This window comes from Salmo salar, chromosome ssa01 (assembly GCF_905237065.1).
Source record: "Salmo salar chromosome ssa01, Ssal_v3.1, whole genome shotgun sequence".
NCBI lineage: Eukaryota > Metazoa > Chordata > Actinopteri > Salmoniformes > Salmonidae > Salmo > Salmo salar.
Window position 1 is genome coordinate 134,893,159 of NC_059442.1, and position 24,603 is coordinate 134,917,761.

At 42.4% G+C, this 24,603-nt stretch overlaps 1 protein-coding gene across 2 annotated transcripts; it reads left to right on the plus strand.

Moving 5' to 3' along the window:
• The first annotated feature begins 1,012 nt into the window (after nucleotides 1-1,012).
• On the plus strand, nucleotides 1,013-21,125 carry LOC106564777 (TBC1 domain family member 10A). Of its 2 annotated transcripts, XM_014131151.2 has the most exons (10): nucleotides 1,014-1,839; nucleotides 15,248-15,347; nucleotides 15,667-15,774; nucleotides 15,872-15,978; nucleotides 16,063-16,177; nucleotides 16,301-16,366; nucleotides 16,924-17,113; nucleotides 17,390-17,544; nucleotides 19,272-19,350; nucleotides 20,435-21,125. In XM_014131151.2, the coding sequence occupies exons 1-10, from the start codon at nucleotides 1,637-1,639 to the stop codon at nucleotides 20,452-20,454; spliced, it is 1,143 nt and encodes a 380-aa protein (XP_013986626.2). In that variant the 5' UTR covers nucleotides 1,014-1,636; the 3' UTR covers nucleotides 20,455-21,125. The 2 variants fall into 2 exon arrangements, with proteins under 2 accessions (XP_013986618.2, XP_013986626.2); XM_014131143.2 differs by having other exon boundaries at nucleotides 1,013-1,839; nucleotides 19,272-21,125.
• Nucleotides 21,126-24,603: the final 3,478 nt, after the last annotated feature.

The following is a 24,603-nucleotide window of genomic DNA, read 5'->3' on the forward strand; positions in this document are numbered from 1 at the left end:
CAAACATGCTCAATGTGTGACATGTCTGGTGAGTATGCAGGCCATGGAAGAACTGGGACATTTTCAGCTTCCAGGAGTTGTGTACAGATCCTTGCAACACGGGGTCATGCATTATCATGCTGAAACATGAGGTGATGGTGGCGGATGAATGGCACGACAATTCACCTCAGGATCTCATCACGGTATCTTTGTGCATTCAAATTGCCATCAATAAAATGCAGTTGTGTTCGTTGTCCATAACTTATGCCTGCCATAACCTCACCTCCACCATGGGGGCACTCTGTTCACAACGTTGACGTCAGCAAATTGCTTGCCCACACGGCGCCATACACGTGGTCTGCCGTTGAGGCCAGTTGGACATACTGCCAAATACTCTAAAACAACGTTGGTTGGCGGCTTATGGTAGAGAAATTAACATGAAATTCTCTGACAACAGCTCTGATGGACAGTCCTGCATTCAGCATTCCAATTGCACGCTCCTTCAAAACTTGAGACTTGTGTGACAAAACTGCACATTTTAGAGTGGCCTTCTATTGTCCTCAGCACAAGGTGCACCTGTGTAATGATCATGCTGTTTAATCAGCTTCTTGATATGCCACACCTGTCAGGTGGATGAATTATCTTGGCAAGGGAGAAATGCTCACTATAAGGGATGTAAACAAATTTGTGCACACCATTTTGAGAGAAATAAGCTTTTTATGCATATGGAACATTTCTGGGATCTTTTATTTCATATCATGAAACATGGGACCAACACTATACATGTTGCGTTTATATTTTTGTTCAGTATATATATATAAGCAATAACGCCTGGGTGTGGTATGTGGCCAGTATACCAAGGCTAAGGGCTCTTCTTATCACAAAGCCCCAAGGTGCCTTATTGCTACTATAAACTGGTTACCAACGTATTTGTTTTATTTTTTATTATAGTACACGGTCTGATATACCACGGCTGTCAGCCAATCAGCATTCAGGGCTCGAACAACCCAGTTTATAAATAAACGACCTCGAACATGGTCTTTGCTAAACTGACTGTCAGCTGACGCTAGCAAGCAGTGTCTCGGTCTAATTAATCTGCTCTAGGCCTGTCAGAGCGAGTTATTGATGAGAGGTTGATTCATACTGGATTTCAATGGTTTTATCTGGCTGACCAGTCGTTCAACAACACCATCTTGCTTGCTAGTAACGGTACAATTAGACTGCTTTTTGTGTTGCTCTGATTTGTGATGGTGTTGTTGACAAATAGTGGCATGTTTCTCACTGCTAGCGGTTAGCTACCGTTAATGCTAACCTAGCCAGCTAGCTTCTTTAGCTGTCTATCCAGTTCATTGATTCTAACTTTCCATTTTAGTTTTCGTTAACGTTAATTGGTTGGTTAGCTAACTGTAGCTAGTCGAGTGGTTTTTGATTTAGACTAGTTAGCTAGCTATGTCGCTCTAATTTACCTCGACGATGCTATGCGGGTTACGATAGCTGACTAGGGTTACGATAGTTACGATAGTTGACGGCCATAAACTTCACTTCAGACAGTAGCTAAGGTTTTCACTGAAATGTTTGACTTAGAATTAAATAACTGGAGGTTTACTTGACTAATGGTATTAGAAGAAGAAGTTAAGCTAGAGAGAGGGTGGTTTAAATGGCAAGAATTAGAATTGAGCCAGGTAATGGACTTCAGTCAGCAGAGTCCATCAAAAGTTTGCGGGGCACCAGAGAAAGCCTGGCACTGCCAGATGAAGGCAACTCTTTCGGCTCGGACTCAGAACTAAATGGCTATACCAGCGAGAGACCGACGGATAAATATGGATTTATTGGGGGTGCACAACAATATTCAGAACAATCGTAAGTATGACCCGTCTGTTTATAACTTTCCACCAGCAATGAAGTAGCCAAGATCTGTGGCTGACAAAATTGTCAAAGGCATCTTCCTTCCAGATTAGGCACCCTTTTCATCTGACTAAACACACCACTTTTTATTGTTTGTAATTCTCCAATATTCACTTCACATTTGAATCAGTAGCCTGTTATTTGCGGTATAACTCCAGTGGATGCTCTCCACCAAAGACACAGAAAATGGCAGACGCTCTTATCCAGAGCTACTTACAGTAGTGAGTACATATATTTTGGTACTTTTTCATACTCTTCCACCGTGGAAATCGAACCCAAAACCCTGGCGTTGCAAGCGCCATCCTCTACCAACTCAGCCCCACAGGAGGACTTGGAGGTCAACAGAAACAGTTATTCCTCTCATGTTCTGTGTTACTCAGATGTAATTTGTCAAAAAATGACCTGCCATATTCTGTCTAGAGTCCCTTACTAGCCTTTGGTAACACCTGCGTTGTCCAGAATGACCCCCTACCCCACCCTTAGCAAGTTTATAGTTTGCTGCTCTGTGAACCTCCTTGAGGAAGCTGTGTACAGAGTGTCTGGTCAGACAAGATGGATGAGAAAGCCTCTGTCATGTAAGCCTCTGCATCACTCAGAGTAACTGATAGAAAAAGGACCTGCAGTTCTGCCACGGTCCCCGGGTGTATCAACCCTCATTCTATCTTTCCACCCTCTCCGCAGCTACTCTTCCTGCGGTCCAAACAGGGTTAAAACAGTTACATCACCACAAAACACAACCACTTAGATCATAAATAAAACAATGCATCATACAATATTACTCTAATATTAAACATTTACTATATAAAATCCAGAATACCAATACATCAGGGTTTGTGTGTGTCACCTCAGTCTGCGTTGTGCCATGAGGTGTTGTTTTATCAGTTTCTTAAATGTGATTTTACTGCTCGCTTGAATTACTTGACATGGAAGAGTTCCAGGTAGTCATGGCTCTATGTAGTACTGTGCGTTTACCACAGTCTGTTCTGGACTTGGGGACTGTGAAGAGACCCCTGGTGGCATGTCTTGTCAGGTATGTATAGGTGTTTTGATCTGTGTTAGCTGTTTGGAAAGAGGGTTTGGAGCTTTCAACACTAATACCCCTCTCAAAGACCTAGTGTTGCGGTCAATCTCTCCTCTACGTTGAGCCAGGAAAGATTGACCACATTTACATGCGCACAGTATTCTGGATAGTTGCTCAAATCCCGCCTAAGGTCTTATTCGGGGTAAGCTGTTTACATGGACCTTTTTGATATCCCGCTCATAGTATCCCTGTAACCATGAATAAACAGAATACCCGACCTCACTAATGCTCTTGTGGCTGAATGGCAGCAAGTCCCTGCAGCAATATTCCAACATCTTTTGGAAAACCTTCCCAGAAGAGTGGAGGCTGTTATAGCAGCAAAGGGGGGACCAATTCCATATTAATGCCCATGATTTTGGAATGAGATGTTCGACAAGCAGGTGTCCACCTACTTTTGGTCATGTAGTGTATCTTAAATATATGTGGGTTTTGGCAATGTTTCTTAAACTTAGTTCAGACAGAACATTTTCTCCAAAACTAAATATGTGTTGATGTTAGTTGGCGGGGATCTTTACTTCAGCATTATTGTGTTTTGATGTATTTCTAATACCTTAATACCTTTTCTAGTTTGTTTTCAAATACCCCTTTTCCATATGTTGCTTATTCAACATGTTTGGGATGAAAAGTGGTAGGAAATGTATGCCTTCATTTCTCAAATATAGACTTTTAGCTTTCATTTGACACCCAATTTGACATGCTCCTATGAACTTTACATGTTGGTGCTCATGGGTCCTTTTACATGGAAATGCCCATACATAAACTCACAGGCTTTACTCAATGCTAGTGGTAGATCATTAGTAAAAATACACAAACCTACGGGGCCAAGACAGCTACCATGAGGTATGCCTAACTCTTCCTGGTTTACTTTAGAGAGGCTTTAATTAAAGAACACCCTCTGTGTTCTGTTAGATGGGTAACGTTCGATCCATGGTGTGGTAGATGACGTAAAGTCATACATTTTTTAGCCTATGATCGATAATGTCAATAGCTGTACTAAAGTGTAACAAAACAGCTCCCACAATCTTCTTATCAATTTCTTTCCGCCAATCATTAGTCATTTGTGTTCATGCCGTACATATTGATTGACGATCCCTATAAGCGTGCTGAAAGTCAGTTGTTCATTTGTTTACTGTGAAAAAGCATTGCATCTGGTGAAAAAAACATTTTCCCAAAAAAGTTTACTAAGGGTCGGTAGCAGGCTGATTTGGTCGGCTGTTTGAACCAGTGAAGGGTGCTGCTTTGCTATTTTTGGTTAACAGTATGACTTTTGACTCCCTCCAGGCCAGAGGGCACATACTTTCCTGTAGGCTTTGATTGAAGAGATGGCAAATAGGAGTAGCAATATAGTCCACTACCGTCCTCAATAATTTTCCATCCAAGTTGTCATTACCAGGTGGTTTGTCATTATTGATGGACAATTTTTTTCACCTCTTCCACATTCACGTTAGAGTTAAACGACAATGCTTGTCTTTCATAATCTGATCAGTAATGCATGGATTTGAAGGTTCAGAGTTTATTGGCACGTGATGCCTAAGTTTGCTAATCTTGCCAATGAAAGTCATTAAAGTATTTCGCCATATCAGAGGGTTTTGTGATGAATGAGTCATCTGATTCAATGAAGGATCGAGCGGACTTTGACTTTTTGGCCAAAATGTCATTTTGACTGTCATCCATTATATAATTTCTCTTTAGAAGAAGCAATTTCATAAATGCGTCTAGTTTACAAAACACAATGCAGTTGAGGTGACCAGGGCATGTGTTTGCTTAAATGTTGTCGCAGGAAGAGGAAACCTCCTTGACTAACATAAATTCAGGGTTCTATGGTGACATGTTCTCCTATGTTGAAAAATGTAGACGCACACAAGTAAATTTAGGAGCACAATGAAAAATATAGCACAACTCTTCTTGAACAGCACTGTTGGTTAAGGGCTTGTAAGTAAGCATTTCACGGTAAGGTCTACACTTGTTGTATTCAACGCATGTGACAAAGTTTGATTTGATTGGCTCAAATGCATTAAGAAGGAAAGAAATTCCACAAATTAACTTTTAAGATGGCACACCTGTTAATTGACATTTATTCCAGGTGACTACCTCATGAAGCTGGTTGAAAGAATGCCAAGAGTGTGAAAAGCTGTCATCAATGCTAAGGGTGGCACCTTTGAGGAACCTCAAATATATTTTGATTTGTTGAACACTTTTTTTGGTTACTACATGATTCCTTAAGTGTTATTTCATAGTTTTGATGTCTTAACTATTATTCTACAATGTTGAAAATAGTAAAAATAAAAACACTTGAATGAGTAGGTGTCCCAACTTTTGATGGGTACTATATCATTTTTTCAAATATCTTCTCTAAATAATTGTTGTAAAATTGAAGGTCAAATACACTGCATTTCAAACAATCAGCAGTAATCTAATGAATTCAGGGCTTGGGAAGTTATACCTAGGCTTAATCGAAGCCTTCCACAACCATGGGACCCACTAATAATTTATTTTATGAAAATAGTTTAACCTGCATTTTTTGTTGCAATAAACACTGATTGGTCTTTCAAGTCAATGACAATGCCCCTTTTTTTTGTTACAAATTTAACTAGTTCTATTCATAATGCACATTCAATAATAATGACTAACTTCTTGTAGCAGGCATTAGGCCAGGGTCCCCCAACTGGTGGTCTGAGGGTTGAATTTGGCCCACGTGGTTTTACTTAATTTTTTTATACTGAACTAAAATATAAATGTAACAAGTAATTTCAATGGTTTTACTGACTTACAGTTCAAATAAATTCATTATGCCCTAATCTATGAATTTCACATGACTGGGCAGGGCACAGCCATGGGTGGGCCTGGTAGGGCATAGGCCCAAACACTTGGGAGCCAGGCCATCCAATCAGAATGATTTTATTTATTTTTTCCCACAAAAGGGCTTTATTACAGACAGAAATTATCCTCTGTTTCATCAGCTGTTTCATCAGCTGGTCTCAGACGATCCCGCAAATGAAGCCGGATGTGTACCACGCCAGGATCTCCACATGCTCTGCGGTTGTGAGACCGGTTGGATGTACTGCCAAATTCTCTAAAACAATGTTTGAGGCGCCTAATGGTAGAGAAATTAACATCAAATTCTTTGGCAACCGCTCTAGTGGACGTTCCTGCTGACAGCATGCCATTTCCACCCTCCCTCAAAACTTGAGACATCTGTAACATTGTGTTGTGACAAAACTGCACATTTTACTGTGGCCTTTTATTGTCCCTAGCACAAGGTGCACCTGTGTAATGATCATGCTGTTTAATCATCTTCTTGATATGCCACACCTTTTAGGTGGATGGATTATTTTGGCAAAGGCAAAATGCTCACTAACAGGGATGTAGACAAATTTGTGCACAAAATTTGAGAGATTTTTGTGCGTATGGAAAATATCAGATCTTTTATTTTAGCTCGTGAAACATGGGAACAACACTTTACATGCAGCATTTATAATTTTTGTTTAGTCTAGAATTTTCATTGTTGGACATAAGACCTGTAAAAATTCCAAAATCAACTTTTGCAAATCTGTTCCCAAGTATTCCCACGGATAATAGAGAGTGGTGATCATATACAAATGTAAGCAAGGTTTAAAATTATGTTTGTGTCAAATTGCAGTCTACAAATTATTTGTAATTATGTTCCAACCATCCGCTCAATAAATAATCGGCCCGCAGCTGAATCTAGTTGATTATCCCTGCATTAGGCTATGGAAAATTAACATGGGTCTCATCAATAATCTCTCAAGGCCATGTGATTAGCCAGCTATTCTTTTATATTTCAAGTTTAGCCAACTTGGCTCTATTTGCTAGCTAACAACGTTGAACAGTTAAATTGTTATGAACACACCCTTCTGTCTCCCAACAGTTTGAAAAGCATGTTGACCTCTGCACTTTGTTCAGATGTTGAAATCAAGTGGCCTACATTATTTCTCAATGAGAAATTCCTTTATATAATTGTTTTATACTTACTGCACGTTTATAAAACAGACTAAACTGCTAGTATAACAGTCTTTGGATAAAATACTGCTAGCGTTATGTGGTACCCCAATGCTGTGCTCGACAAACTGAGTATTTTCTAGAATCAATGTTCATTGATACTTGTTTTAGGTGTCTGCTCTGCTCGCAACTTGAGTAGTTGAGACAATAAAAGGGTATCGTTAGAAAACTTAACTTCTCTATTACAGTCAATATCCCGTGTGGCTCAGTTGGTAGGGCATGGTGTTTGCAACGCCAGGGTTGTGGGTTCGATTCCAACGGGGGACCAGTACGGAAAAAATATATGAAATGTATGCACTCACTACTGTAAGTCGCTCTGGATAAGAGTGTCTGCTAAAATGTAAATGTAAATATGTTTTGGTGTCCATATGACCGACTCTGTTGGACCAAACCTCGAATGCAAATACTGAGTTGAAACCTCTTGTCAGAGAGGAAGATGTGATCGCTCAACTTTGTTGGCGTGAGAGGCAGGGGGAGGGGCTTGGTGTGTGTGTAGACCATAGCGGAAGAGGCGAAGCGAGTGGTTTCACTCTCGCAAATTTGTTTCTCCAAAATGAGGCGTGTGTTTCTATGGGCTTATTTTGGACCTAAGCTTGTCGCCTGCCTTTGGGACGACTCTCATTTAGATGTTCATTGGCAAACTTCAGACGGGCATGTATATGTGCTTTCTTGAGCAGGGGGACCTTGCGGGCACTGCAGGATTTCAGTCCTTCACGGCGTAGTGTGTTACCAATTGTTTTCTTGGTGACTATGGTCCTAGCTGCCTTGAGATCATTGACAAGATCCTCCCGTGTAGTTCTGGGCTGATTCCTCACCGTTCTCATGATCATTGCAACTCCACGAGATCTCTGGTATAAATCGGAAGGTGCACACAGGAGCGAAGAAGACGAGACGAGCCGTGTGGCTCAATTGGTAGAGCATGGTGTTTGCAACGCCAGGGTTGTGGGTTTGATTCCCACGGGGGACCAGTACGGGGAAAAAATGTATGAAATGTATGCATTCACCACTGTAAGTTGCTCTGGATAAGAGCGTTTGCTAAATGACTAAAATGTAAATGTAAAATGTACAGCATGAGAACAAGCGGACTTAAGAGCTCATAAAAAAGAATAAAACCTTGATTCTTGCTATACAGGCATTTGGAATATTGCGCAAAAACATTTTGAATTAATCAAATTGTAAAGTCCATGGAGAACAAGAGCACCTCCTTCCAGCTGCCCACTGCACTGAGGATAGGAAACTGTCACCACCGATAAATCCACTATAACTGAGAATTTCAATAAGCATTTTTCTACGGCTGGCTATGCTTTCCACCTGGTTACCCCTACCCCGGTCAACAGCACTGCACCCCCCACAGCAACTCGCCCAAGCCTTCCCCATTTCTCCTTCTCCCAAATCCAGTCAACTGATGGTCTGAAAGAGCTGCAAAATCTGGACCCCTACAAATCAGCCGGGCTAGACAATCTGGACCCTTTCTTTCTAAAATTATCTGCTGAAATTGTTGCAACCCGTGTTACTAGCCTGTTCAACCTCTCTTTTGTGTCGTCTGAGATTCCCAAAGATGGGAAAGCGGCTGCGGTCATCCCCCTCTTCAAAGGGGGGGACACTCTTGACACAAACTGCTACAGACCTATATCTATCCTACCCTGCCTTCCTAAGGTCTTTGAAAGCTAAGTCAGCAAACAGATTACCGACCATTTCGAATCCCACCGCACCTTCTCCCGCTATGCGATCTGGTTTCAGAGCTGGTCATGGGTGCACCTCAGCCACACTCAAGGTCCTAAACGATATCTTAACCGCCATCGATAAGAAACAATACTGTGCAGCCGTATTCATTGACCTGGCCAAGGCTTTCGACTCTGTCAATCACCACATCCTCATCGGCGACTCAATAGCCTTGGTTTCTCAAATGATTGCCTCGCCTGGTTCACCAACTACTTCTCTGATAGAGTTCAGTGTGTCAAATCGGAGGGCCTGTTGTCTGGACCTCTGGCAATCTCTATGGGGGTGCCACAGAGTTCAATTCTTGGGCCGACTCTCTTCTCTGTATACATCATTGATGTCGCTCTTGCTGCTGGTGAGTCTCTAATCCACCTCTACGCAGACGACACCATTCTGTATACTTCTGGCCCTTCTTTGGACACTGTGTTAACAACCCTCCAGACAAGCTTCAATGAAATACAACTCTCCTTCAGTGGCCTCCAACTGCTCTTAAATACAAGTAAAACTAAATGCATGCTCTTCAACCGATCGCTGCCTGCACCTGCCCGCCCGCCCAGCATCACTACACTGGACGGCTCTGACTTAGAATACGTGGACAACTACGAATACCTAGGTGCCTGGTTAGACTGTAAACTCTCCTTCCAGACTCACATCAAGCATCTCCAATCCAAAGTTAAATCTAGAATTGGCTTCCTATTTCGCAACAAAGCATCCTTCACTCATGCTGCCAAACATTCCTGACCATCCTACTGATCCTCAACTTCGGCGATGTCATTTACAAAATAGCCTCCAATACCCTACTCAATAAATTGGATGCAGTCTATCACAGTGCCATCCGTTTTGTCACCAAAGCCCCATATATTCATATATTCCATTCAACAACTAACCCTAACCCATTCAACAACTAACCCTAACCCATTCAACAACTAACCCTAACCCATTCAACAACTAACCCTAACCCATTCAACAACTAACCCTAACCCATTCAACAACTAACCCTAACCCATTCAACAACTAACCCTAACCCATTCAACAACTAACCCTAACCCATTCAACAACTACAAAACACAGCTAGCTAGATATGTGCCCTCACTGCCCTGTGCAAACTGTGTGTGTGCGTTTGCGTGTGCGTTTGCGTGTGCGTTGCGTGTGTGTGGACCTTCATCAGTTTCATTTACAGATAGAAAATGAAGGAGGCTTTTATATCAAAGATAATTTAAATAAAATGTGTTTATATGCTTCAAGATCGCCTTTTTTGGTCATGTTTTTGCAACTCATTTACCAATCACATGTTTTGTGTCTTATCCAATTGTGATAGGTCACTGAACTGATAGGAGTTCATTATGAAATATATACAAACGCCTCCTTCAGTTTGTTCTCTAGAAAACACAGATGGCTATGGGTCAATTTATTATAAAGAAGCACTGTCGTCAAAGACATGGTTCTTTGTGTGGCTCAGTTGGTAGAGCATGGTGTTTGCAATGCCAGGGTTGTGGGTTTGATTCCCACGGGGGACCAGTACAGAGAAAAAATAATAATTATGAAATGAAAATGAAATGTATGCATTCACTACTGTAAGTCGCTCTGGATAAGAGCGTCTGCTAAATGACTAAAACGTAAAAACGTATATACTACCCACCACTGCGACCTGTACGCTCTCGTTGGCTGGCCCTCGCTTCATACTCGTTGCCAAACCCACTGGCTCCAGGTCATCTACAAGACCCTGCTAGGTAAAGTCCCCCCTTATCTCAGCTCGCTGGTCACCATAGCAGCACCCACCTGTAGCACGCGCTCCAGCAGGTATATCTCTCTGGTCACCCCCAAAGCCAATTCCTCCTTTGGCTGCCTCTCCTTCCAGTTCTCTGCTGCCAATGACTGGAACGAACTACAAAAATCTCTGAAACTGGAAACGCTTATCTTCATCACTAGGTTTAAGCACCGCCTCTCAGAGCAGCTCACAGATTACTGCACCTGTACATAGCCCATCTATAATTTAGCCCAAACAACTACTTTTCCCCTAATGTATTTATTTATTTATTTTGCTCCTTTGCACCCCATTATTTCTATTTCTACTTTGCACTTTCTTCCACTGCAAATCTACCATTCCAGTGTTTTACTTGCTATATTGTATTTACTTCTCCACCATGGCCTTTTTTTTGCCCTTACCTCCCTTATCTCACCTCATTTGCTCACATTGTATTTAGACTTATTTTTCGACTGTATTTTTGACTGTGTTTGTTTTACTCCATGTGTAACTCTGTTGTTGTATGTGTCGAACTGCTTTGCTTTATCTTGGCCAGGTCGCAATTGTAAATGAGAACTTGTTCTCAACTTGCCTACCTGGTTAAATAAAGGTGAAATAAAAAATGTATTTGACATCGCCAAGCCCTAACTTATTAATTGATTTAAAACTTGTAATTCTGTTAACAAATCGGTAACCGAATTACCAAAAAAATCAGTAAAGGAATTACTGCAATTGAATTGTCTACAATGGCATATCATAGTAGTCACCTGCTACTGTCCTTCCTTCCACTGGCATTCTGTTATGTTCAGCTCATAAGTGTTTTCTTTTCTCTTTCTGTCAGTCTAGTGGTCTAAGCGAGAGTGTTAAAACAGTCTGGACAACCCCTCCCTCGCTCCCTCTTTGCGTCTCGCTGCTTAATGTTACCTCTCCCGGCTCTTACTGACACCTACCCATGAGCCTCCTCTCTTCCATTAACTGTAACCAGCATCTGTACCGAACCGACACTGGTGTCCATGGACGTTGAAAAGTAGTTGAAATTTGATCAGTCCGCCCTAGCCTTGATTTCGATGTCCGCAGACCAAAAAACTTGGGCCGGTCCAGGCCGGCCTTGATTTGAACGTCTATAGATAGAGTTTTGGTCTGGAATGAATCTGAACCAATCAGATGTCTGTTTCACAAGTTTGGAAAGTACAGTGTGTAGAGTAATACCCATATATGCAAAGCAGGATATTGCATATTTCTACATTTGTGTACCTATTTAGGATACATCACCATGAAGAGAATGACATTCAAATCCATAATTATGCATTTCTTTGTAGTACAGATCAGGGACCATGATGTAATTATGTTACTGTAATTCTGTTACTGCGTGTAAATCCACTTTACTTTTTTTTTCAAACTCAAGGTGTCATGTCATAGCTGACACCCCATTCTTTATGCGGACCTCGTTGAATCTTAATTTGGAGCAGATATTTAGCGTTGAAGGTGAGATTATACAGACATTTTGTTACCAAACTTTGTATCTGCACAGTTCTTCCAGTGAATGTGTTTTTGTACAATTTCAGTGTAAATTGTTAAAATATGTCCTTTTGAGTACAGTTGTGTGGTTAAACTTTGAAATAAATTGTTTTGTTTGGCATACATTTTAAGTGATTCTGTTACCTTGAAATTGCCCATCAACACTTAGGATAGGGTAGTTGTTTATAGACTATAGTAGACTTGGGTGCTTTGTTTTAATTCATTGGCCTCTTCTGGTGACTGTCAGCCATTTTAATTTTTTGCGAGACTGTCTCAGCCAAGTCACTGTTGGCTGTACTGTTACAAATGGAGGCGTTTAGGACAATCCAACAGATTATTCTCAGTGGGCCCTTTCGCTGCATAAGATTCTGGAAGTCCTGCAGTACCTTAAATAATCAGTTTCAGACATTACATCTTTTGTAGATTAGTCTACATGGTATGACAAGGTTTTCTCCATTGTAAAAAGCAAGATCACCATACAGACTCTTAGTTTGTTGTTTTCTAGTTGTTTACTGCTGCCATGGTGACTTGACAACCTTTTTGTGTATTATGGCATTGTTTTCCCTCTCATTTTGCTTACCAATGTGGTATGTTAGACCGGGTACTGCTGCCTTGCAAAACAGAATACAGGCCTGATGTGTCACCTCTTGTTCTGAACAAACGCCTTCTAACTCATCTGCTTACAGCCTATTGTGATGTGCATTTCTCTCCAGTGTTTAGGCTCCCAGTGAGTGGTTGCTGAGCAAGAGTAGGAATGGCGAGATAATTTCCTGTTTTTTGTGTGCTTTGCGGGTCGTGGCAAGTGTCCCACTGTTTTGTCTGAGGATGGATTTCCTGTGAGGAGTAGGAAGGGATCGGCCGTTGCCCCGCCCCTTCCCCCAAGAGTGCCAGGATGTGATGAAGTATACCACATCCCTGCACTGTGCTGTTTGTATGGTGTTTTGTATTTGAGAGTGAGTGCTCCGAATAGGGTTGGGCTGATTATATGATTTTATTGTGATGTTTGACATCTAACGTGATGTGCAAGACTATACTCTATTTGAACTTTACAAATCAAAACTATGCAGTTTAATCAGTTAGGCTATATCAAGATGTTGAAAATGAAGTCTAAATTAATTAACTAAGCCTTGTTTTTTTGTTGCCACACAGAATATTTCATGAGAATCTGACTAATATTGTAAATGAGCACAAAATGCACAGTCTGGAATGATTTAGTCGTTAACGACGCAAATTATTTTATATCGGATATCGCAACATTTGGAGTAACATATCGCACAACCCTAGCTCAGAATGATCATCTTTGGACTACACCTGTCCCTGTTTACCTAGTCTCCATTTCTGAGATCAACCTCGACCCGGGATACCTGTAATATGATAGTCTTCACTAATCCAGCAAGGTTAATGCTAATCACTGTGCTTAGCCCTGTGCTTGCTGCTATTTCTCCACCTTGTAAAGCAATTGCTTGTGAGGCACTGCTGTGTACACAGCATGAGTGGCCACTCTTCCGCTCTGGGGTTTTAGGTCTAGTATCTATGTCATGTGATCTGATCTGGCCTGCTGGACGGAAAGAGAATTTAGGCCTAAGTGTTCAGCCCATTTGGTTGGATGTAGACTAATGACTGCAGGGCTGTCCCTAAAAGGAAATAAAACAAACGCAAACATAAAGCAGACTTGTCAGACAGAGCCTTTTAGGCTAAGAGCTTGTTAGTTTTAGCCTGTCCAATCTGTCATGTGTTATTGTTAAGCCTCTTTGTTGTGGGTTCTGTAGCAGGCTTATCTGGCTGTTCGGTCCTGCTCCATTGGAAGGGAAGGACATGTTGTCCTTCTCCTAATGTTGCTACGGTTACCACAGTTGCCACCACTGTGACAGAACGTGTGTGTCTCAAATCAATTCCATTTAAGGGCCTTTATTGGCATGGAAACATATGTTTACATTGCCAAAGCAAGTGAAATGGATAATAAATGAACAGTGAACATTACACGCACAAAAGTTCCAAAAGAATAAAGACATTTCAAATGTCATTATGACTATATATACGATGTAATGATGTGCAGCTAGTTGAAGTACAAAATGGAAAATAAATAAACATAAATATAGGATGTATTTAAAATGGTGTTTATTCTTCACTGTTTGCCCTTTTCCTGTGGCAACAGGCCATAAATCTTGCTGCTGAGATTGCACACTGTGGTATTTCACCCAATAGGTATGGGAGTTTATCAAAATGTGACTTTTCAAATTCTTTGTGGCTCTGTGTAATCTGAGGAAAATATGTCTCTTTGGTCATACATTTGGCAGGAGGTTAGGAAGTGCAGCTCAGTCTCCACCTCATGTTGTGGACAGTGCACATAGCCTGTCTTCTCTTGAGCGCCAGGTCTGCTTTCGGCGGCCTTTCTCAAGAGCAAGGCTATGCTCACGGAGTCTGTACATAGTCAAAGATTTCCTTAATTTTAGGTCAGTCACAGTGGTCAGGTATTCTGCCACTGTGTACTCTCTGTTTAGGGCCAAATAGCATTCTAGTTTGCTCATTTTTTTTTGTAAATGATTTCCAATGTGTCAAGTAATTATCGTTTTGTCATGATTTGGTTGGGTCTAATTATGTTGCTGTCCTGGGGTTCTGTCTGTCTCTCATATTCATGTAGCCCTATAACAGACAACCTAGTTTCATTCATTCCAGAGAAAAAGGATAGGCTATGCTTAATGAGTGCAAAAATACTGTCATGGTGTTGTGTTCTCCCCTCCTCTCTGCATCCCCCTTGGTAATTTGACCACAGTCGGTCCAGTGTACTGGGTGTGTCCGTCAGCTGGTTACAGTAAAGATGCTCTTTCTCTGAGCGACACTGAAACACACGCAGCCTCTTTAGGGCCCCTTTGAACCGCACTCTCCTCCTACCAAGGGAAGGAGCCCAAGCCCAGCAGTCCTCCAGAACTATGTTGTCAGCTTTCTCTCTCTTCTTTTCATCTGGAGAGGCGCAACAATGGCAGCTATTGTCCTTGTCTCTTATCTTTTTCCATTTCCATTCTGGTTCCAATGGACACTACGATCATATGGCTCCACTTTTCTAGTCAAAAGTTTTTTTTCTGTAAGAAAAAGAAAGTACGCTCCTCTGGCGAATGATTTTCGGAAGCTACAGGAACCAGCTTCCTGTGTGGGATGGGTCTTCCTGTTTGGCCCTCCCTCCTTCCCTCACTTGCCTCTGGTTTCGCTGGTGTATGCATTGTGTTTTGGAGACGGGTGTGTAGCTGTAGACTAACCCTCTGTCTGTCCCCTGACTCCCACAGAGCTGAAGACATCCCTCCTGAAGTGCTGAGACAGAGAGAGGCCAAATGGCTGGACATGCTCAACAACTGGGACAAATGGATGGCCAAGAGACACAAGAAGGTCAGCAAGTCCAACATCTGCTGCTCAACACCGGCTGATAGGATACCGAAATCCCAATGCTGACCATAACCGCTTTCTTTATCGAAAGCATGTTAATAACATTGCAAGGTTTCATGTGTCACCCCTTCTCCTCTTATTGAGTGACTGTTATGCAGTAAGCACCAGAAAGTATGTAAGGAAAGTAATTGAACACATACTTGAACAATCTACCCCCTTGCCTCATATTGAATCTGTTCCACTGAATGAATTGCCATGATTTTTAATCTCACTGTGCATGATTGAGTGGCTGTGACAGAAGCACTAACTCCCTGCCCCCCAGATGAAGCTGCGCTGTCAGAAGGGCATCCCCCCCTCTCTGCGAGGCCGGGCGTGGCTCTACCTGTCAGGAGGAAAGGTGAAGAGGGAGCAACACAAGGGCAAGTTCGAGGTCGGTCACTAACCACCATCGCTACACACAAATTCATACACACAGTCTTGTACTTTTACACATGAAGCATGTGAATTCAGCTAACTGGTTTTTAAAGGAGCTGGACAGGCAGGCAGGAGACCCTAAGTGGGTGGATGTGATCGAGAAGGACCTCCACAGACAGTTCCCCTTCCATGAGATGTTTGTGGCGAGAGGAGGCCATGGGTGAGTAGCTCACTTGACATGGACCCATGGCTGTTTCTCAGTACATGTTTGTTTTTTGTAACCCAAAATCATGTGCGTGTGTAGGCAGCAGGACCTGTACCGTGTCCTCAAAGCCTACACACTGCACCGGCCTGAGGAGGGTTACTGCCAAGCTCAAGCTCCCATCGCTGCTGTGCTGCTAATGCACATGCCTGCTGAGGTCAGTCCACGCATACCATCCCTGTATATGCAAAAAATGTTGAATACTCTTGTTACTCACACTAGAGGAATGTGGCATACACCACAGCCGTGCTGAATTCATGTTTGCGCTTTTATTTAACAGGATGCATTCTGGGGTCTGGTGCAGATTTGTGAGAAGTACCTTCCTGGATACTACAGTGTAGGGCTGGTAAGACTGACCACAGGCGTACCACACTGATACTCGAACACAAAGAATACAAGGAACCCAGGTCCCATGTTGAAGAGAATCCGCTGTTTGTTGGTTGGGACAGGGAGAGGTTTTATATTGGGGTTTAAAGATCAGGCTTACCGCGGGCAGTTCGTTGGGTTTTCCCAAGGGCAGAGCTAGAGAGTAACTCGGATGAGCTTACCTGTCACTAAAATACAGTTAAACATTAATTCAGCATGTTTATCATTGTCTGGAACCACCGTGTCTTGGAAAAGAAAAGCTGTACAATGTTAGGTGACACATGTTGAATGCAGGTATCATATGACTGGGCAAGCTCTTTAGCTGACATGTGCTGCTGTCATTACGTGTCCTGTAGCCTGATGTCTGTGACCAGCTAATGACAAATGGCCCTGAGTGAGCGGGTGACCAGGCAATGTGGGCCGGTTAATGAAACTATTACATTTAAAAAAGAGGAAGGAGTCTGTTCTCTCTCCCCCTCACCCCTCTCTGCCTCTCAACCCCTCCATTCTGATGGTGGTTCCTGTGTGCTCCTGAAGGAGGCGATCCAGCTGGATGGGGAGATCCTGTTTGCTCTGCTGAAGCGGGTGTCTCCTCTGGCCCACCGCCACCTGAAGAAGCACAAGCTGGACCCCATCCTGTACATGACGGAGTGGTTTATGTGTGCCTTCTCCAGAACCCTGCCCTGGGCCTCTGTGCTACGTGTCTGGGACATGTTCCTTTGTGAGGGTGAGATGCAGAATGTAATTTAACAGGATCTTTGTGGAGTGCAATATGTTTAATGCATGTGGCTATATGAAACACGTACAATGTATGTAATTTGCTGATTCCACACAGTAAACACACATTTACATTCCACTGACATGGACACACACCCCAGCATACTCATAATCACCTATATTACAGACACATTCAAACATACAAAAAAAACACACACAAATATGTCAAGACTCTCAGGACACAGTGCGACTTCATCTGTTTGTCTGGTGTTGTCCGGTCGTCCAGGGGTGAAGATCATCTTCCGGGTGGGCCTGGTGCTGTTGAAGTGCATGCTGGGCTCCCAGGACAAGCTGAAGACGTGTCAGGGACAGTACGAGACCATGGAGCTGCTCAAGACCATAGACACACGCTACATGCTGGAAGGATTCCTAGTGCGGGAGGTAGTGATGCGCAACCACCATTCACAGCCAGACTTCTAGAAACATCCATACTGGAAAATGCTCAGTGTCATGGTTTTTAGCCACTTTGACAATTGCTGACATGAATGTGATGAATCTCAGGGCTGTGTTAACCTCTATGGGCTAGGTGGGACGCAAGCGACCCACCCGTGGTGCACTCCATCAACAGCAGGTGCATTTCAAGAGCGGCAAATTTGAATCCAAATAAACGTCAAAATTCAAATTTTTCAAACATACAACTATTTTACACCCTTTGAAAGATAAACATCTCCTTAATCTAACCACGTTTTACGATTTCAAAAAGGTTTTACGGCGAAAGCATAAATTTAGAGTATGTTAGGACAGTACATTTACAAGAGTTGTGTGTAATGTTGTGCCAATTCAAAGACAGGCGTCACCAAAACCATAAAATCAGCTAAAATTATGCACTAACCTTTTACAATCTCCAACAGATGACACTCCTAGGACATTGTGTTAGACAATGCATGCATTTTTAGTTCTATCAAGTTCATATTTATATCCAAAAACAGCGTTTTACTGTGGCGTTGATGTTCAGGAAATCGTTTCCCTCCAATAACCGGCATTCAAGTCAGCACCACAAATGAAATAATTAAAATTAGAAAACATTGGTAAAATATTATATTGTCATTTAAGGAATTATAGATTTACATCTCTTGAACGCAATCAACTTGCCAGATTTAAAAATAACCTTACTGGGAAATCACACTTTGCAATAATCTGAGCACTGCGCCCAGAAAAATACGCGTTGCGATACAGACTAGCCGCCATGTTGGGGAGATCTAAAATCGAAAATACTATGTAAATAATCCATTACCTTTGATTCTCTTCATCAGATGTCACTTCCAGGTATCACAGGTCCATAACGAATGTAGTTTTGTTCAAAAAAAGCTCATCATTTATGTCCAAAAATCTCCGTCTTGTTAGCACATGATCTAAGCCCGCCGGACTTCACTTCATGAACGAGGGGAAAAAATATATTTACGTTCGTTCAAACATGTCAAACGTTGTATAGCATAAATCATTAGGGCCTTTTTTAACCAGAACATGAATAATATTCAAGGTGGACGAATGCATTCTCTTTTATAACGTATTGGAACGAGGGTACCCAACATGAACTCGCGCGCCAGGTGTCTAATGGGCCATCATCGTTCCATGGCTCTTGTTCGGTCAGATCTCCCTCCAGAAGACTCAAAACACTTTGTAAAGGCTGGTGACATCTAGTGGAAGCAATAGGAAGTGCCAAAATATTCCTCAGCCCCTGTGTTTTTCAATGGCATAGGTTTAAAGGTAATACAACACATCAGGTATCCACTTCCTGTCAGAAAATGTCTCAGGGTTTTGCCTGCCAAATGAGTTCTGTTATACTCACAGACACCATTCAAACAGTTTTAGAAACTTTAGGGTGTTTTCTATCCATATATAATAAGTATATGCATATTCTAGTTACTGGGTAGGATTAGTAACCAGATTAAATCGGGTACATTTTTTTATCCAGCCGTGCAAATACTGCCCCCTAGCCCTAACAGGTTAAATGCTAAGGGCTATGGTGTAAACTGAAAAGACCCTGCTGCCACCTAGTGGCACTTTAATAAAACTATGATATTACAGTCATGATTTCTGCTACCTTGTCAAGCTGACAAGAGTTTAAGACCGCTAGGTTAACCACTGCCTCTTATGCTCTGTCCAAGGTTATAGAGCTGCCGTTGTCAGAGCGGGACATTGAGAAGGAGCACCTGGCCCAGCTGCGGCGCTGGAAGGAGACCCGGGGTGAGTTGCACTGCAAGTCCCCTCCCAGAATGCATGGCGCCAAGGCTATCATGGCCGCTGAACCACCCAATCGCCAAGACCTGAGACAGAACCCCACCATCATAGTTGAGTCATCCCTGGCAACCAATAAGAATGGGGAGGGCCAGCAGGAGGACAAGCCGAGGAAAAAGACCAAAGAGCAGAAGAATGGGAAGAAGAACGTTACCCCGGTGGCAGCCAACCCTGAACCCAGCGACACCTCTACCAAGCCCTCCCCACCCCTCAAAGACACACCCCTGCAGGGCTCCAATCAGAGCCTGATTAGCACAGAACATGACACCTACCTGTAGCAGATGGAAAGGGCTTGGACCAGCCGGGGATTACAAAGCCTGTTTACTGCTCACTGACTCCAGATCCCCAGTATACCCTTAACCTCTGACCCTGCCCCTTCCCATTCCCACCCTTTTGACTGACTCTTTCCATTATAGCCAAATGCATCTATAGCAAAACACTCCATAAGAATGGAAGCCTCTGGCCTTAGTGTATCTTCCATATTGCCCTGGGTGCTACTACAAGTGTAGACCAAGCAGACTGTTGTTTTTCACACATGTATGGGGAATGACAATTTAATCATCAGTTGGGAGAGTGCAGCACTTCGTTCAGTGGACCATACGGGTATACAGGCACTTTGGCTTAGGGTAGATTGTACAGTCTGCCGACTGAAATCAATCACGTCAGTTTATCTCAATCTTTTTCTTATTTAATTAAGTATTTTAGGCTGATTCAAGATCAGGTGCCATAACTATGAAGTCTGTTTAGCCAGGAGTCCTGGCCCTGTCCCAGCTGATCCGGGGTCATTACTGGATGCTTGAGCACTATGCCTGTTTCTGTCACTTAATGTCTGTCACTTAATATGTACTGTAGTATGAGACACTACATTGCCAACATACACCAATCCTGCATTGTTAGATTAACAGGAAATGTTAATAGTTAAATTGTAATCACAATAGAATATGGTTTGGATAGCGTAGGTTGCCAACATATTGTATAAAGATAAATGCTGTTCTCATTCACTCATTGGTGCATCCTTTCTCTCTGGTTGTAGTTGATGTTGATGAACACTAGAGGGCTCTGTGGGGCCATTGTTCAGCCCTGACCAATGAAGGACCTGAACAACAGGCTCAAGGGGAAACCAATCATCCGTATCATCTTTTATAGTTTCTAATGAAGTAAATTAACATTTGCTGGACAATTCCTGTCACTAGACCAACGATTTGATGGTTTACCATGTTTATGTGTTGTAAGAGCCATGCTGTCTAAATCATTCCTTAGTGTGTATGATTCTGTGCAGAGCTCCAGGGAACAGAGCGTGTGTAGTTATGTAGTGGGAGAATGCCAAACGATGACGCTCATGTCATACTCAGCCATGTTGATTCAGCGTTGTCTATATAATGAGCTTAAGTATACGCTATTTGTGTATACTCGTTTATTAGATCTGTGCATAATTGCATATATGTAATCGTCAATATTACACACAGGTGTGTTAGTCAAATATTTGCCTTTAGATTAGAACTGCAGAAGTTATTTTCTGAAGGGATCGTTTTATATGAAGTAACTAGATTAAAAAAAAAGGAAAAAAAAGATGGTAAAAGGGTGAGTTCTGTCAATTGCTATTGATTTTCACACTTGCACATAGTTTAGAACTTCACATACTATAGATTTATATTTGTCTAAGATGAAGCACTTTGTCCCTGGTCAACTCCTTTAAGAATAAAATGTATTTTGTTTGTCTTCTGTAAAGTTGCATGTGTTTATTTATTGTGTGACGTCTATATCCACGTAACCTCTGCCACACATTTAACCAACACTCTGACACACCACAATAATGTAGTAGACGTCTATTGCACTTTTCATAATAGAAATCTCAAAGCTCTTCATAAGCAAAAGACTAACAAACAAGCTATATCATGACCGGTCAACCAAAAGAGGCCAAGTCTTTGACAGCTGCATCCTCTGCAGATAGAGGGTCAGTTCATGGCTTGAGTGGAGAGAACTGGTCAGAGGATGGTGATGGAGTCTGCTGTTGATCCTGTAGAGGGCAAGTCTGGGAACCAGCCTGAGTCATATAGCCACTGGACTTCTCTTCCACTCTGTAAAACACCCACTTAGGTGATGCCTTAGCAGCTCTGGCCGCTAGAAAACTCGCCACACAAAGTTCAGAATAGTAGCCAGTAGTCCTCTCTACGAGCCCTCTGCCTCCACTGGATTCCTCCATCTCCCATTCTATTCCACTCCTCACATGATGTTCTCAAAAGAGCAGGAACTGGCAGCCAGATGATATTACAAAGCTATACGTGAGCTGTGGAGAGATTACAGCAGTTTTTCATATACTTGTGTATACAGTAGGGGGTGTCATTGTCATTTGAACAGGAAACTAGCATGGGTCCAATCCTATTGAAATGTGCTAATGAGCGTTGATCCTGGGACATGTTTTGTACACCCACGTTAAGTGTGGATGGATCTCTTCCAGCTTGGACCACATTTGGGAATAGTGAATAGGCTACTAATGGTGAAACGGTTAGAAATGAAGCACTCAGGGGGACATTTGGGAGATTCTCTGTTGCTGGAACTTAATCTGTAAACATTTCAAATTGTGGCAACCTAAATGCTGAAGTGTTAGGCCTTGTTGGTCTCATTGTAAGTAATACTCAGAATAGAATCAGAATAGTCAAGCTATCAACTTTCCACATGGCCATGGGTGATGATGATTACATAGTAAAAGCACTCCTTTCACCCTTTTTGTTTGCTTATGAGACTACATCTCCCTGTATCTACTTGCTGTATCTCTACCAAACCAATCATGTTTACATGAATACAATTCAATACTCTTGGACTAATCTGTTTTGTCTGTTTCTCGTTTGATATGGTGGGATATTTGGTGCAAAGGAGAGTGATGGCAGAACAGAAAGACCAGAGAGGACTGGACAGAGGGTTATGTGATCTCCATATACTCCCCCAGTCCCCCACCCTCCCATACACACATTAGCCACTTCCTTGGACACCTGTTTCTCTGGGTCTTTCAGCTCTGAGCGGTATTTGCATCTCAAAGACGGCGGAATCCCACAACACGTCTCGCGTTAATGGATGTGCAGAGCCTGTAAAATGTGCAGCAGCACAACAATAAGGACAGCCTTCTCCCTCGCTCTGATGCATTTATCTAGACCAGGGTTTCCCAAGCTCGATCCTGAGGCCACCCCTGGGTGAACGTTTTGGTTTTTGCCCTAGCTCTACACAGCTGATTCAAATAACTCATCAAACTTTGATTATTTGAATCACCCAGGGGGGCCCCAGGACCAAGTTTGGGAAACCCTGATCTAGACAGTCATAATGATCAGAAAAGCAATTTTCTCACTCTTTTTTTTACATCAAAACATCCTGAAATATTCTTTGACTTTTTGTTGCAGCTGTCTCACTGCCATAGATACACTGTAACTTAAGGTAACACAGACCTGAGATGTCTGCTCTTCATTTTGTGGTGTGTCCTCTCCATACACTTACAATCCTTTGTAACGGAATACATTTTAGGGCCTCTGTGGATAGTTTCTTCCGTGGAGATGATTTAGTTACTACACCCCAAGGAAAAGGAGAGAGGGAATCCTCTCTTTCACAGATGGCCAAAAGATAAGATATGAATTAGAGATCAGACGATGGAGTCTATGTCTTTCTCTTTCCTCCGAGCTGCCATCATTGTGTCCAACTATCAAGGATGCCTGTCTTTGGAAACTTTTCCATGGCTTCTCTCTTGTCTTCTTTTGGCCTTTCTCCTGTTTACCGGGGTAAACAATGTATCTCTTTCTGCTCTCCACCTGTCCCCCCCCCCCTGCTCCACAGAGACATTCAGACAGAGGCCCAGACTACAGGGGGCGTAATAGGAGACCAGTGAATAGCCTCTTAGCTAATCTGTGCAGAACAAGACTTGACCCAGACATGCCCCTAGAACCAACCCAACCTATGGGACCCAGACATACTGTAGCAGTGTAGCCCACCATAACCACTGAGGTATGACTATAACTAGCCACCCGTACAGACTCTCAACATTTCCTTCTCAAAGTGGTACAGTCATGTTTTAAAAGATTAGGATCCTGTGTTATGAATCCCTTGCTCATCATATTTCCATTATGTGATAAATGTTTTATAGGGAGATGTATGGTGGTGTGGAGGGATGATCTCACATGGCCATATGTGGACAGTGTCTGTCTGGGGGATTACAGTCTGGTTTAATGAGCCCTAATGCTCCTCAAAAGCTTTTTGGTGACTGAGGGTCTCCCTCTCCAGTTATCCCAGTCATTCGGCCCACTGTCTCGCTGTTCATGAAGGGGTGCAGAGAGAATCTAGAGTTCAAGGGCACAGGTCAATGTTATTACGACACTCTTTTTGTCTTGATTGGTTAATCTGACATGCAACATCTGAAGAAAAAATTATAATCTTGCCTTTATAGTGAGAACCACTACTATTGTGATGCTGTCTGAAATGTGCAAAAGTACATTTATATATACAGGCCATAAAACACTGCAGCATATTACTCTAGTTGTCACATGCAAAAGAGTGCAAAGTTCTCTTTTTATATTTACAAATGTAAAATGGAACACTCCCATTGAGGAGGGGCAAGTTAATTATAACTGTCACTTTGTTATTCATCATCTGATTGTCCTAAACCATGAGATTCAATGCCGCCACTGAATGAAATGGATTTCCCCAATCCATTCATATGATGTTTCCATGTCCTTCATGTCTTTGGGAAACAGCTTTGATGAACCCAAATTTCAGTAGTCTCCTCCTGCGCGTGTGGGACAGGAAGTTGGTTCAGAGTAGCAGGGGTCAGGGGTCAAACAGATGCTTTTACAGTAGACCAAGGACAGGAAGTGTATGTGCATTTTTATTGTGCACACTAGATAACACTACCCAGCTAGCATGTCATGTTCTGAGAACCATATGTTTACTAGAGCTTGGTAAGAGCGTAGTTGTTATTTTCCATACGGCCTTCCCACAACTTTCTTGGAATGGTGCAGGATAGTTGCTTGAACATTAAGTGGGATTTCAGCACTTCAGCATAACATTTCCTACAGGTTTCCTCATGGTTCTATTTAAAGTCATGTTCTCAAATTGTTCCATGAACGTTAAGAAACAATGTTCTTCTGTGCGAATTTCAGTATTTCAGCGATACATTTTCTACAGATTTCCAAATGGTTCTATTTAAAGTCATGTTCTCAAATT

Bases quoted from the DNA above. Each gene is read 5' to 3' on its own strand.
- LOC106564777 (XM_014131143.2), top strand. From the start codon at position 1,637: ATGGCAAGAATTAGAATTGAGCCAGGTAATGGACTTCAGTCAGCAGAG. The intron at 16,367-16,923 runs GTAAGACTGACC...GTGCTCCTGAAG, and splicing joins GATACTACAGTGTAGGGCTG to GAGGCGATCCAGCTGGATGG. The intron at 17,545-19,271 runs GTAGTGATGCGC...GCTCTGTCCAAG, and splicing joins AAGGATTCCTAGTGCGGGAG to GTTATAGAGCTGCCGTTGTC.